Genomic DNA, 14,581 nt, shown 5'->3' on the forward strand with positions numbered 1-14,581 from the left:
AGTATTATATATGAATATATTCACCTTTAAAATTTTTTTGGTTGATTGTGGGCTTGAATTTTGTGGAAGGAGCATTTGTCCTTGAGCTCTTCAGCTCAAGGCTAGTGCTCTACCACTTTGAGCCACTTCTGGTTTTCTAGTGGTTAATTCGGGATAAGAGGCTCACAGACTTTTGTGCCCTGGCTAGCTTTGAATCTTGATCCTCAGTTCTCAGCCTCCTGAGTAGATAGGATTACAGGCGTGAGCCACTGGTGCCCGACATACAAAGTATTATTCTCTTACAAAATTCAGTTTTGAACACACTGAAGTACTGTACTCTTAGTATCACTTATTTATTGTCATTCCTTTTGGCTTCATTTTGATGACAAAGTAGTGTACATTGTGTTTTTCTACTTTCATAAGTTGTCAGCATTATTGGCAAATGCATATTTAAATATCAAAAGTATGAATCAGCACTTGTATATTCACATTGGTGAAGTGACACTATGAGCTTGAATGTTCTCAGATCTTCGTTTCTGTTTGGTTGAAGTGTTTAGGGAGCTGCTAAGAGGCAGCTCCTAGAACCATAGGAAGAGTCAGCAGACCCTTAGTACAGTGTGTAGCATGTGAGGACTCCTGGATAGAGAAAACATTATCCTTTTTTGTTGGAACTTGCCTAAGGTTAGATGTTGTGATTTTTGTTATGTTTATATTTTTTTCCATTTTGAAGGAAATGGTTGAGTTTTCTGGCTGGAAGGTTTTGAATGAAGATAGAAAAGTAAACAAACATTAACTTTTTTTCACTAAGAACACTTGGATTATATTGTTGTATCTAGAGAGAACTGCACGTAATAGTCTTAAGAAGCATGTGCTTATTAGATTCTAAATACAGTGTGAAATTTGTTGGTTCCTGTAGGGCTACTTTGAGGGGTCTTTAGGATGCTTATTAATTAGAAAAATTGGGGATACCTCATTCTTTATGAAAAGTTGGCCGAGCTTTAAAAATTCATGGCCCCATGACTTGGCTACAGGATTCCCTGATTGAGGTGCCATTTGGAATTCCAATACAGCAGACATCAGTAAATATTTTGCATAAAGGGTCAAATAGTAAATGTCTTAAGCTTCACAGCCAAATGCTTTCTGTTACAGCTGTTCAGCTCAGTAGCTATAGAATGAAAGCAGCTATCAAAGATATGTGAACCAATGAAAGAGACTGGCTTCCTGTAAAACTTTGTTTAAAAGGACGTGTTGGCTAAATTTGGTTCCTAACCTATAAGCATAGACCAGATTAGCTAGTTGACTAAAACTCATTATATAAGAAGTATATTTTATGGCGCCAGGAGTTTGGCCTAGTGGTAGAGTTCTTGCCTTGCATGCCCAAAGACCTGGGTTTGATTCCTCGGTACCACATACATAGAAAAAAGCTGGAAGTGGTGCTGAGGCTCAAGTGGTAGCGCTCTAGCCTTGAGAAAGTCCAAGGACAGTGCTCAGGCTCTGAGCTGAAGCCCAGGACTGGCAAAAAAAAAAAGAAGTATATTTTATGATTTATCAAGTACTTAAATCTCCCTTAGGATTCAGTTATAAAAGTTTAACCTGATAAATAGCAAAATAGGAAACAATCTTCTATGATCCTATTAAATGTAAAAATAATTTAAAAAGGAAGAGGATTTGTACAAGAGCAATTTTGATGCCTTCAATATTAAATTCTGTCAAGATTTCATTCATCTGCTCTGTGTCTCAAACTGGCTGTCTCTCAGTACTTCTGCTCCTCACATAAAAGTGTAAGGTCAAGATCAAAACCTCCCCAATGGAAACCCTTGGAAAAAGAGGTAACTTTGAGCCTGACACTTAATTGATGCTCAGTAAACTTAGTTTTCTTTCTCTTCAGAAGAACACTTTTATTGCAGGTGACCTTTGGTAATGTTGCTTGAAAGAATCTTAGTTTTTACCTTCATGGAATATCTTAAATTTGGTATTTTTTAAATTTTTACTGAAGCATATACATACTATGTTAAAAAATGGCAACTTCCCTTCCTTTCCATTTCATCTTCTTTATAAGAGGCAGTTTGTCCCTTTATTTGTATTTAATTGAATTTACTTTTATTCTAATTTAGTGCTGGGAATTAAACTCTGGGCCTTACTTATGCTAAGCTGGTGCTCTTCTGCTGAGCCACAAATTTAGCCCATATATATATATATATATATATTTTTTTTTTTTGCTAGTCCTGGGCTTGGGCTCAGGGCCTGAGCACTGTCCTTTGACTTTCTCAAGGCTAGAGCTCTACCACTTGAGCCTCAGCACCACTTCCAGCTTTTTTCTATGTATGTGGTACCGAGGAATCGAACCTGGGTATTCGTGCATGCTAGGCAAGCACTCTACCACTAGGCCAAACTCCCGGCCTAGCCTATATATTTTATTCTGATTTTTAAAAAAACTTTTCAGTTATAGATATACCAGTATGAAAATCACATTTACTTTTGCCACCATCCTCTGCTTTCCTTCCAGCATAAACTCAATTCTTTTAACATGATTATTTGAAAAATTTGGATTGTATTTGTTGTTTTATACTCCAGGGACTGTAAATGCTTTTGTCACATAGCTGTCTTTCCTAATCTACCTTTGTATGCTTTCCAGTACATGTTTAAATCACGTAGCATGGAACCATTAGATTTTTTTTGTTGTTATGGTGGTGGTTGTTGGTGTAGTGTTTTTGATTTACTTGTTTGTTTATACAGAAATTCTTTCTGGAAGTATAAATCTCTGAAGTAACCAAAAGAGTAGACTTGTCAGTGTTTCATCATCTGCAGCCTCCTAAGAGAGCTCATTTATTAGGCTGGTTGTTCTCATCCCTGTTGCAAAACAGTCACCCTCCTTTCCTCCTCATTACTCTCTGGGGATTTCTATGCCTCATGCAGTGTTTTCATTTTCCCCAAATCTCATGTCATTACCTCTCTGTTCCCATTCCATCCCTTGTTTGGATGAAGCAGAGCTTAAATGTTTCTGAGAAAATGTACATATATATATATATATAGATATATACACATACATATAAATATGTATAAATTTATAAAAAAATATAAAACATGTATATACTATTTGAATTATGTCCTGAATTTTTAAAATTTTTATTGTTGGGATAATGTATAAAGGGGTTATATAGTTACATTCATCAGATAATAGGTACATTACTTCTTGCACATTGATACCCCTTCTCATGTTTTTGTTCCTGTTTCTCTCCCTTCACTCCCTCCCAATTATCTTGTTTTCCCCCTCTCCATTCTCTATTTCAAATAAACAAATAAACATGTATACAATATACCCAGTAACAAAGTCAGATACAGCAACTACATGAGGGCAGAAGGGCAAGAAAAGAGAAGAGAACATAGCGTAAATAGGGTTTGAATTCAGGAACTTGCATTTGCTTGGTTAGTTCATGGCTGGCTGCTAGTGCTGTGCCACTTGAGCCACAACTCTGCTTCTGCCTCCTTTGCTGATTAATTGAAGGAAACAAGTCTTTTGGATTTGGTTGTTCAAGCTGGCTTTGAATCTCAATGATCAGATCTCAGTCTCCTGAATAGCTAGGATTGCAAGTGTGAATCACTGATGCCTGGCTTCCTTCATGTTTTCAAAGACAGTTCTGGCCCTTCTTTCCAGATTTGTAAATGCGGTTACTGTTGTCTGTGGGGATCTGTGCTAGTCTGAAGATATTTCTTTGTCTTCTGTAGAGTTGTGAAGGAAAATGGAGATTCTTAGCTGATCCCCTTAACTTGGAGCTGATTTATGTTACATCCTTTTCCTAGAAGATGGCTCCACAGAAAAAAAGTTGCCAGGCTGGGAATGTAGCCTAGTGGTATAGTGCTTGCCTAGGATGTACGGAACCCTGGGTTCAATTCCTCAGTACCATAGACACAGAAAAAGCCAGAAATGGTACTGTGGCTCAAGTGGCAGGGCGCTAGCCTTGAGCATACAATGTCCAAGGACAATGCCTAAGCCCTGGGTTCAAGCCCCAGGACTGGCAAAAAATAAAAAAAGAACAGAAGAAAGAGTTTTCAGTCAATATTGAGTTTTGTATACTGAATTCAGTAAATGTTAAGCTGTATGTGAGATTTAAAATGCAAAATGGCAGTCTGAAGCTTCATGCTACATATAAAATGTAGACATTTGCAATAGCATGTGTGGACCTGGAGGATGCTGTGTGGGATACCCAGGGAGAGAATAGTGGGTCCCATAGAAGTGAGATTAGAATAGTGGTTACCGGAAGCAGGAGAAACTTTGGGCACTATATTATCATGTTGTCATCAGGATACATGAGTTCTGGTGTTTAATATCATAGCAATTTCAATAAAATTAACAGTAATCCTTAGAAGAATTTGAATGGACCAGAAAAAGAAATACAAGTTTAAGGTGATCATATGCTAAATACCCTGCATTGATGATTACCTGTTATGTACCCAAATCAAAACATCACATTGTGCCTATTAAGTATGAGCAAATACCAAAAAAATAAACAGTTACTAAAACTAAATAAAATTTGGGTTTTGTTACTGGCTTCCAAAAGTCTTTTTAGCCCTTGTAACATGGTATTAAATACTTCGTTTCTGCCTCATTTAAAGGGTTCAAAACTGGATTTGAAGAGAAGTTATGTTTTGTGCTTGTTTTGTCACTCAGCTCATTTAGTTCTTGACAGTCACTTGTTATTTGCTTCAAAGCATACTTCACTAAAATAGTGCCATTTCTCTGAAGTATTGGTTTATTTCCTTGCTCTTGACTCTATAGAAAAAGATTTCTTTTTTTTTTTTTGCCAGTCCTGGGCTTGAGCTCAGGGCCTGAGCACTGTCCTTGGACTTTCTCAAGGCTAGAGCCCTACCACTTGAGCCTCAGCACCACTTCCAGCGTTTTTGTATGTATGTGGTACCAAGGAATCAAACCCGGGTCTTCGCGCATGCTAGGCAAGCACTTTAACCACTAGGCCAAACTCCCGGCCCTAGAAAAAGATTTCTTTAAAAAAATTTTTTTTTTGCCAATCCTGGGCCTTGAACTTAGGGCCTGGGCACTGTCCTTGGGCTTTCTCAAGGCTGGAATTCTACCACTTGTGCCATAGCACCATTTCTGGCTTTTTTTCCACTATGCATGTGGTACCGAGGAATCAAACCTGAGTCTTTGTGCATGCTAGGCAATTACTACCACTAGCCTAAACTCCCAGCCCAGAAAAAGATTTCTAATGTAGCATCATTTAGTAGCTTCAGATTTCAAAGAAAAATAAGAAAATAAATTAATATGATTAAGCCATGAAATTTTATTAAATGAATTAAAACATTAAACTTTATTAAATTAATTAAAAAAGATCAGTAAGTAAAAGCAAAAATCAAAAGCTTTTGAGATTACAGTCATGGTAGATGAGAAAATAACAAACTATGCTGGCATCCTTTATGATTATGCATATAAGGAAGATAAATATGGAATGGTGTGTTGTGGATATTCTCTTTATCTCAGAGGTTGTTTAGAATAACTGAGAAATACCTATCTGATGACAAATATACTGTCATGACTAGAAGCTATTAATTTGAAATAGTGCCTTTAAGGTTCATTTCAGTTGGGGGGCTTCAAAGGTAAAAATTTAATAGCCTCTGGAACAATAAATTGCTTGTTCAGCTTTGGGATAATTTAAAATTTAAGAAATATAGTCTTTAAAATGACAGTGACAGGCCTGGAATTTGGCCTAGTGGTAAGAGTGCTTGCCTAGCATGCACGAAGACCTGGGTTCGATTCCTTGGTAACATATATAGGAAAAGGCTGGAAATGGTGCTGTGGCTCGGGTGGTAGAGTGCTATCTTTGAGTAAGGTCAAGGACTGGCAAAAAAAAAGTTAAAAAAGTTAAGAAAAGACAATGACAACTGATGGTCCTTGGGAATAAGATCAAACCAGAGTATATGTGTATGAGCATAATACAGATGTAATTGCTGTGTGTACACTGTTGTTAAAAAGAGGTTTTAAGATACACATTTTGAGGCAATAAAACTGACACCAGGTGGAGAGGCTGTTTTTATGAAAGCAGTTGAAACTTTACACCACCTGCCCTACCACAGCTCCAGGGAGGAGTTTGTAGAAATTCGTTCAATAATCCTACACAAGCCTTATAAATTATTCTGAAAAGACTTCTTAAAGAAATGTTTCCCTTCAGAACCTTTAAAAACAAAATAAGAGAAAGCCCAGGCTAATGTGTTTTTCTTTCTGTCTTACCTTTTCTTTTTCCTGAAGGAATTCTGAAACAGTTTGCCAAATTGAACTCACATATAAAATGTGTGGAGGTCAAATGTTATTATTACCTGAAGGCATTTCCAGGATGCTTTGCCATCCAGTGTACTGGAGTCTTTCTAGTGTGGTTAGCCTTTGGCAAGTGGAGTCCTCCACCTGACTCCCTACTACACTCTCTACTTGTTCTGTATCATTGGGGAGATTATGTAAACAACCAATGGCCCTTGTTTTCAATCAGGAAAGTTGAGGTTAATAATATTACTTGTCTCTGATGATAATATAGAGGATTATATGAGTTACAGTTTGTATGTAACCCATAACAAAGCACTGTGTGTTATTATGTGTTTACTAAGTTTTATTGGCAGAGTTCCTTATTCATTATAATATAGTTCTTTATTCATTGAAGTATGGAAGTTCTTTTAATGCTGTCACCATTGTTATTTCTGGTCAAATTTGTATCAGATTATTGCAGGAGCATAGGCTAAGTGGCTCTGCCTTTTGTACTTTTCCTTTTTGTGTTTTAGACGTCCAAAGATCAAATTAATCAGATAAAACTTCAGCAAAATCTTAAAAAGTACTCTTAAAATCCCCAATAACATGTAATTTCATCATACTATGAGACAAAGGTCAAAGGGTGAACCAAAGTAACAATGATATTCACAAGACACTATTAAAAATAAACTTTATATCTTGGGAAGGGGTAGGGGAAGGAAAGTGGGAGAAAAACATGGGAAGGGGTAATAATGTGCAAGAAGTAATGTACTCACTACCTTACGAATATAGCTGTAACCTCTCTATATATCACCCTGACAGTAAAATAAATTTTTTTTAAAAGCAAAGAAATACTTATCACTGACTTTTTCAAATTTCAGTGTTCCACCCATATTTATTAAAATTAAAAATTTTTAAATTTTTTTGCTTTGATTGAGGGTACTACCATGTAGCCTTGACTAACATAGGATTAACCTTGCAGCCTACCCTGCTGGGGAACTCTGAATCACTTCCCTGAGTAGGAACACTTTGGAGACTGCTGGGATTATAAGCAACTGCCAATGTACCTGACTAACATGGTTTAAAGTTTTTTTTTTGTTTTGTTTTTTTTTTTTTTTTTTTTTTTGCCTGTCCTGGGCTTGAGCTCAGGGCCTGAGCACTGTCCTTGAACTTTCTCAAGGCTAGAGCTCTACCACTTGAGCCTCAGCACCACTTCCGGCTTTTTTCTATGTATGTGGTACCGAGGAATTGAACCCGGGTCTTCATGCACGCTAGGCAAGCACTTTAACCACTAGGCCAAACTCCTGGCCCCGGTTTAAAGTTTTATAATGGAATATTGAAGCAAACTACGTCTCAAGCTCTTTTTATTATGAGAAGAAAAGTTGATTAATTTGTAGGGTGTACAATGTTAACTCCAAGGCCAGTGTTAGAAAGGAAATAATACGGCAAGAAAGGATTAGTCTAAGTTACTATCTTTAATGAACCAATTATTATAATTCAGTTTTGATGTTTATATACAGCAAATAATTGACAGTTGACATATTTAATGAGAAACAGACTATTCATCGTTTATGTAAACTTGAAGTTAAGAGATATTTAAAGTTAATTATTTTTATACTAAATAGGGAATTATTAAGTATATATATAGAAAAAATACAGTGTGTGACAAGCATTGTATTTAATATGTAGGACAGATGTATAATGAAATGATAATATCAGCTAGAATTATAACACCTGTCACCATATTTTGGGTTAAGAGAATAACTAGACACATAAAATGTCTTATTATCTGTGGTCATCACACTATACATTGCATTTCTAAAATTATACTTTTAATTGAAAATTTGTCCTTGTGACTCATACCACTTATATGTGAAAATAGAGTAGAACTGTAGTTACCAGAAACACAGGAATAGAAGTATAGGGGATATGTTGGTTGAATCTTCTTAAATATAATATATTTTCACTAGTTTGTATTTAATACTGAGTTTCTAAACTTTCTAGAATAGCATATAATTTTTCCCTTCTAATAACAATCTATGTTCATAAAGCTTTTATTCTGTCATAATAGAAACCCTGAACTTTAGCATTTGAAAATGAAGAAAAAATGAAATTAAGGGTAAAGTATTGTAAGCATTATTTTTATTATAAAATGTAAACCTGAGTATGCATTTTCTATGTAAATCCTTTCATTCACTAGATCTCTGCTAAGCAGATATCTGCCCTCATGCATCTCAGATCTAGTGTGGGACATGAAGAAACAAAACATTTAGGGCCAGGAGTTTGGCCTAGTGGTTAAAGTGCTTGCCTAGCATGCATGAAGACCCGGGTTCGATTCCTTGGTACCACTTGGTGCTGAGGCTCAAGTGGTAGAGCTCTAGCCTTGAGAAAGTCCAAGGACAGTGCTCAGACCCTGAGCTCAAGCCCAGGACTGGCAAAAAAAAAACAAAAAAAACCCCCCCAAAAACCATTTAATTGAGTTTTAGTCTGTTTAATATGAAGGAATGGAACAAGGGGAATAAGATCTGTATGACTGGAGGAAATGACTTTTAAGCTGAGAATTTAAGGATAAAAAGGATCCTGCTATGTCAGCAAACTACAGAGAACTTTCCAAGATGCACAGAATGGCTTATGAGAAGGCTTTGGGGGCAAGAAAAGTTCCAGTGATAGTGAGTGTAATGACTGGATGAATTTCGAAAGTGACATTTTGGTATAGGATTATATAATAACTCTCACAATAGAATGGTACCTCTTGGCTCTGCTGTATTGTTATACCACACACTTCTTGTTCTTTTCTTTCTTTTTCTCCCCTCTCTTTCCACAGTCTCTCTCTGTCTTTGTCTCTATTAAAAGAGCAGAGTCCCAAGTGCAGCCTAGGCTGGCTTCACACTCCTCCTCCTCCTTCTGCCTTTTCCTTCCTGACTATGTCTTCAACTCATTGCTTTTCTCTATGGGATGAGATTTATCATCTATAATTGTTCTGTTCTCGATGAAGAAGGAGATTTAAAAAATTTAAAAATACTGAGCTTAAAATCAATGAGCACATGTAATGGCTAGCTGATGTTGAGAAAATTCAAATGGTTGTAAGCAGTTTCTTTTAGGGCCTGAGATTCATAGCTTCTGAGTTCCTCTGGCTTTTTCAAAGAGATGTGTAGGGTGTGTGTTTAGCAGTACAGTGCCTGAGAGGAAGATGTAGTTCATCAGATGGTAACATCTTTTATCTCTATGCATAAGAAATGCTGAGCTATCTAGATTCTTTCTTACCTCTCATTTACCAGTAGATATGATTATTAGTTCTTAGAAGATACCTTGGACCTCACAACTGCTTATGTAAATGTGGCAGAATTCTGCAAAGCTTTATGATTCCAAGAAGCTGCAGTTATTCTTAAATAAAGCATGTTAAAGTAATTTTTCAACTACTCTGTTTTATTTGGTACTTTTGGCAGTGTTTGAGTTAAATTCAGAGTTCTTAGTAGCTTTCCTTCCTTTCTTCAACCATTTATAAAGATTAAATAAAAGGTTTCATATTAGAGGCTTTTTCTGTTGTCCTTTACACTGTTGAGCAAGTAACTAATACGATTATGCACAGTCCTTTTCCAGGAAAAGAACATTTGAAAAGGACATTGCGTAGTTTGAAAAGGACTGCATAGACATATTAGTTATTCATTCAGCAGGTTTCCTTAGTGTCGTATTTGTCACTATCAGTTGTTGTTCGTAGAGAAGAGATTGAAGCCTTCTTGCATTTGGCCCTAGTAAAGAATAATGAGGAGTGAGAGAATGTTAGTAAGCAAATGAACAAGTCTATTTGAGCAGAGATTGTTAAGTGCTAGGGGGTAAGTAGAAGGTGCTTTGAGATGTGTAGTTTTGTGGTCAGTTTTAGATTGGGTTATCAGAAAGTAGTTTCTGTATACATAGTTTAGGTGTAATAACGAAAGATAAGTTAATCAAAAGAAGATGGTGGATGTAATGAAAGATGCTTAGGGCTTCCATTTCCCTCCATAGATGATTATTATTTTCAATTTAAAAAGGGATATTCTATTTACTGCTGAGCTCTTAACTTACCCCCTTATATAGTACATGGTGGGTGGATCCCCAACCCATATCTTGATTTACCAAATTATAGTTGAGATTATGTAAGAAAGTAGTTGCTTGTCTTTTAACTATGGCAGAGATAAAACATGAAATGAGTGCGTTGATCATTTATATAGTCAGTGTATAATTATTGTGTGTTTAATAGTTCATTTCTTTACCTTTTAAGTTTCGATGCTGGGAATTGAAGAAGTAAAAAACCAATGTCTCTAGCACTGTTGCAGTGTAAAGATGAGACATTGTACACAGGCCAAGGGAGGTTTTAAGAAACAAAGAGATAAGGGAAAGAGGCCTGGGTTGTCAGTGTGGTTAGATGGTGTGAAGGCCCTTTAGTGTTCTTATTTCTTCATAACTTCATTATGTCATAAGTCAGTGTTTTCTGATAAACTTCAGAAATGCTCTCCATTTGAAATGGTTTGGTCTACTTTGACCGCAGGCACTTACATTTGCTGACAGTGTGGGTGGCTTGCCGTGTTTCACCTAACTATAATACAGATGTGACTAGGGAAGCAGCCAGAGCACAAAACTCTTCAACAGCACGGAAGTTCTCTTTCTGTCTTTAAATCTTTGAAAAGCCACAGGAAGTTACTATTAACTCTTTAAATGTGTTAGAAAACTGAAAAAAAGAGAAGGTAAAATTGGTTGATGTTTACCTGTTTGTTTAGAAGTGACATTTTTGTTTAAGAGTTTGTTTGAAGAAGCTAGTTTCTATGTGTTGTTCAATGTTAAACGCTGGAAGTACTCAGATGGTGCTGGTCCAAACTGAAAGCCACACAGATTTCAAAATCTGTGTATTGTCTGACGTCAGGAAAGGGAGAAGTGAAGCAAAACAAAAACAAGACTAAATAGAAAAGAGTTTCAACATTCTTCATTTAGAAAGTCAGAAAAATTGAGTGCTTTATTTTTTAAGCTATGATGTTCTTATATGATAGTAGCAATCTTAAATTGAATGTAGTTTCATATGGTCTTTTTTCAAGAAAAAAATAAAAAAATTGAGTGATTATAAATGATTCTATTGTGACAGGGCTTTTCAGCTTACAATAATCAAAATTAATAATTTACATGCATAAACCCAATTAATGAAGTTTTGCTAGTTCAGAAAAATTACCATTTATGAAGTAAAGCAAAAATGAAGGTAAATTATGTATAGAAGCTTAATGAGGATGGGATACTTTATGTTGTATCTCATTTAAGGATTATCTCCATTGCTGGATATGAGTGTAGTAGTGTTTGTGACAAATCTATTTTGCATTATGTCTCACATCTGTGTCTAACAGCATTGTTAACAGTATCATTATTTTTAGACTAAGTCAACTGACTAGAAATACTTTATATGTAGTTTTATTTTTTATGTATGAGGAACAAATGGGATGTCTGCAACATCGTTACATTACAAATGCACTTAAAATCCAAGTTCATGGTACTTGAATATAAAATAACAATTTTATATATTTGACAGAAAACGCATGTTTCAGAAGAGATGGGTGAAATTTGATGGCCTTACCATTTCTTACTTCAATAATGAAAGGGTAAGTACATCTTAAAGTTTTCAAAAATGCCTTTCAGCATTCTAAGAGTACTTCAGGAAACTAATCGAATAGTTTGGTTTTTAAACATAGGAGGTACATTATCAGGATGAAAAAAAATTGTATATGATAAACTCACTCTTCATAATTTTACATTTCATTTTTCAAATTTATATATGTAACCATTGCATATGGTATATCTTTGAAACTGTAGGAAATGCTTAGATCGATATAAAGATGAATTAAAAAAATTGCTTTTGTCACAGAGAACACTGAGGAATGTTTACAAGTCACTTCTAAGTAGGAAATGGCAAAGTAAGGATTGCTTTGTACTCTGCATAAGAAGAATTTTGCCATACTGGATTTCTCTTGCTTTGAACCACAGCACTTAACAAATAACAATAAAGGCTCATATGGGAAATGATGGACCATACATAGCATTGATTGTTATATGCAATATATATATATAATTTTTGAGAGTAGGCTACATGAAATAGATGATAAGAGATGAATATAAGGAGGTTTGTAGATGTAGACAGAGCTCATAAAAATCTTATTGGGTGAAAATGATTGCATTATGTCGATTATATCTTAATGACACAGTAGAGTTATTTTTGTAGATATGAGAATGTCCTCCCTCTCTCTCTGTCTCTCTCTGTCTCTCTCTTTCTGTCTCTCTCTCTCTCTGTCTCTCTCTCTCCCTGTCTCTCTCTCTCTCTCTCTCTCTCTCTCTCTCTCTCTCTCTCTCTCTCTCTCTCTCTCTCTCTCTCTCTCTCTCTCTACCTCTCCCTCCCGCCCTCCCTTCCTCCCTCCCCTCCTCTCCTTTGGTTGGTCTTGGGGCTTGAACTCTGGGCCTTGGTGCTGTCCCTGAGCTATTTAGCTCAAGTCTACAGCTATATTACATTGAACCTCAGCGCCACTTCTGGTTTTCTAGTGGTTAATTAGAGAAGAGTCTAATAGACTTTTCATGCCTGGGCTGGATTTGAACCATGATCCTCAGATCTTAGTCTCCTGAATTGCTAGGATTACATATGTGAACCACCAATGCCTGGACCAGTGTTCTCATTCTTAAGAATTGTTGACTGAAATAAACATTAGATCTGTGAATGCCGTTTACATATTGTCTATTTAATAATATTTGCAAATGTATACCTTTATCTGTGTGTGAATGTATAGCCAGCCTTCCCTAGGCTATATATTTATATTGATTCAACTGACTATGCATCAAAAATATTCAGAGAAAATGGCACCTGTACTGATCATGCACAGACATTGTTATCTTCTTCCTTTCTTTGTTTATGCAGTGTAACTACTTCCATAGCATTTCAGTTGTACAGTGTTAAGTAACCTAGAGATGATTTAAAGTATATAGGAGAAAACATATAGGTTAATATAAATGCTGTAATGTTTTAAGTAACTTGAATATGCATATGTTGGTATATTACCCTTTTACTTTTTCTATACTTGTAAATGTCTTTAATAAAAAGTAAGGAATAATAAATATACCACATTTCAGTTAACTAGGATTAGGTAATTTTTATCTTAACTTGAGACATTGTCTTTAAACCTTAAGAATTTAGTCACATTCTCCTTATGGATTACAGTCTAGCATTGTTTTCTTGATTATTTCAATTCCCACTAATATTAATGATACCAGTGGCTTTAATAGTGATTTCATATACTGCTAATTTAGTCTTGTAAGGCAAAAGAGTACATGCTTTTCTATAGAAATAACATACAATAGCATGTTCCATGCTGCAAACCATAAAGCTAAGGGTAATAGAAGGTTTAAGTGTTAATGTGTTTAAATAAAATATGTTTTGAGAATTGCAAGATGGCAGGATGAAGATTTAAAAAAATTGTTTTTTTACTCTATTTTTCCAGTCCTGTGCTTAGTCTCAGGGGCTGAGCACTGTCCTTGTTTTTTTTTTTTTTTTCTCAAGGCTAGGGCTCTAACACTTTAGCCACAAGCACCACTTCTGGCTTTTTTCTGTGTATGTGGTACCAAGAAATCGAACCCAGGTTTTCGTGCATGCTAGGCAATCACTCCACCACTAGGCCAAACTCCTGGTCCAGGATGAAGATATTCTTAAGCTCTTTTGCTCATCTATTTGAATGTTGACATATTTTCTATGCCAAGGGTGAATGCAATTACAGTTTGTATCCCAGGGGGTCATACTGCTACATTTTCTAAGCACCTGTGTCTTTTTCCTGCTTTAATTGAGTTGAGGAAGAAAACTGTTAAAGAACAAGACATGAGATGCTGTTGATGATAGTATCCTTATTCCAAAATAAGAGAGAATGTCTTGTATCTGTGTCCAGTTGGACTTTTTCTCTGCGTCGGTTGAGTCCTTTTATAGTTCATCTCAACTGTAGTGGGAAGAAAGGGGCTCTTATATTTGTAGATACTGATATAATAAAATAAATGCAGATATGTTTTGAAACTAATCTTAAAAGCTTATATTTAAATCCAGTTTTAAAATACAAAAATTGACTTTATTTTTCTCCTTTTTTTCCCCTGGATGCTTTGGCTTAGTTGATGTAGGCACACTTATTTGTTCCTCTATTTAAGCTTCAAAACTTTTATCATTCCATGTGCTCCAGGAATGCTTATGCTTGTTCCTCTATTTAAGCTTCAAAACGTTTATCATTCCATGTGTTCCCCGGAATGCTTAATAAATATTTGATGATAAAAAACTTTATATTTAAATGAAGTATTACAATCACTTAACCTAATCTT

At 35.6% G+C, this 14,581-nt stretch overlaps 1 protein-coding gene across 1 annotated transcript in view; it reads left to right on the top strand.

The window, feature by feature from the left end:
- Arap2 (ArfGAP with RhoGAP domain, ankyrin repeat and PH domain 2) overlaps window positions 1-14,581 on the top strand; it is a 154,563-nt gene that overhangs the window by 28,617 nt on the left and 111,365 nt on the right. The window contains 1 exon segment of the mRNA XM_090343730.1: window positions 11,775-11,844. Coding sequence (XP_090199856.1) covers window positions 11,775-11,844 — 70 coding nt within the window.

Source organism: Megascapheus bottae, chromosome 13 (assembly GCF_031878675.1).
Source record: "Megascapheus bottae isolate mThoBot1 chromosome 13, mThoBot2.hap1, whole genome shotgun sequence".
Taxonomy (NCBI): Eukaryota; Metazoa; Chordata; class Mammalia; order Rodentia; family Geomyidae; genus Megascapheus; species Megascapheus bottae.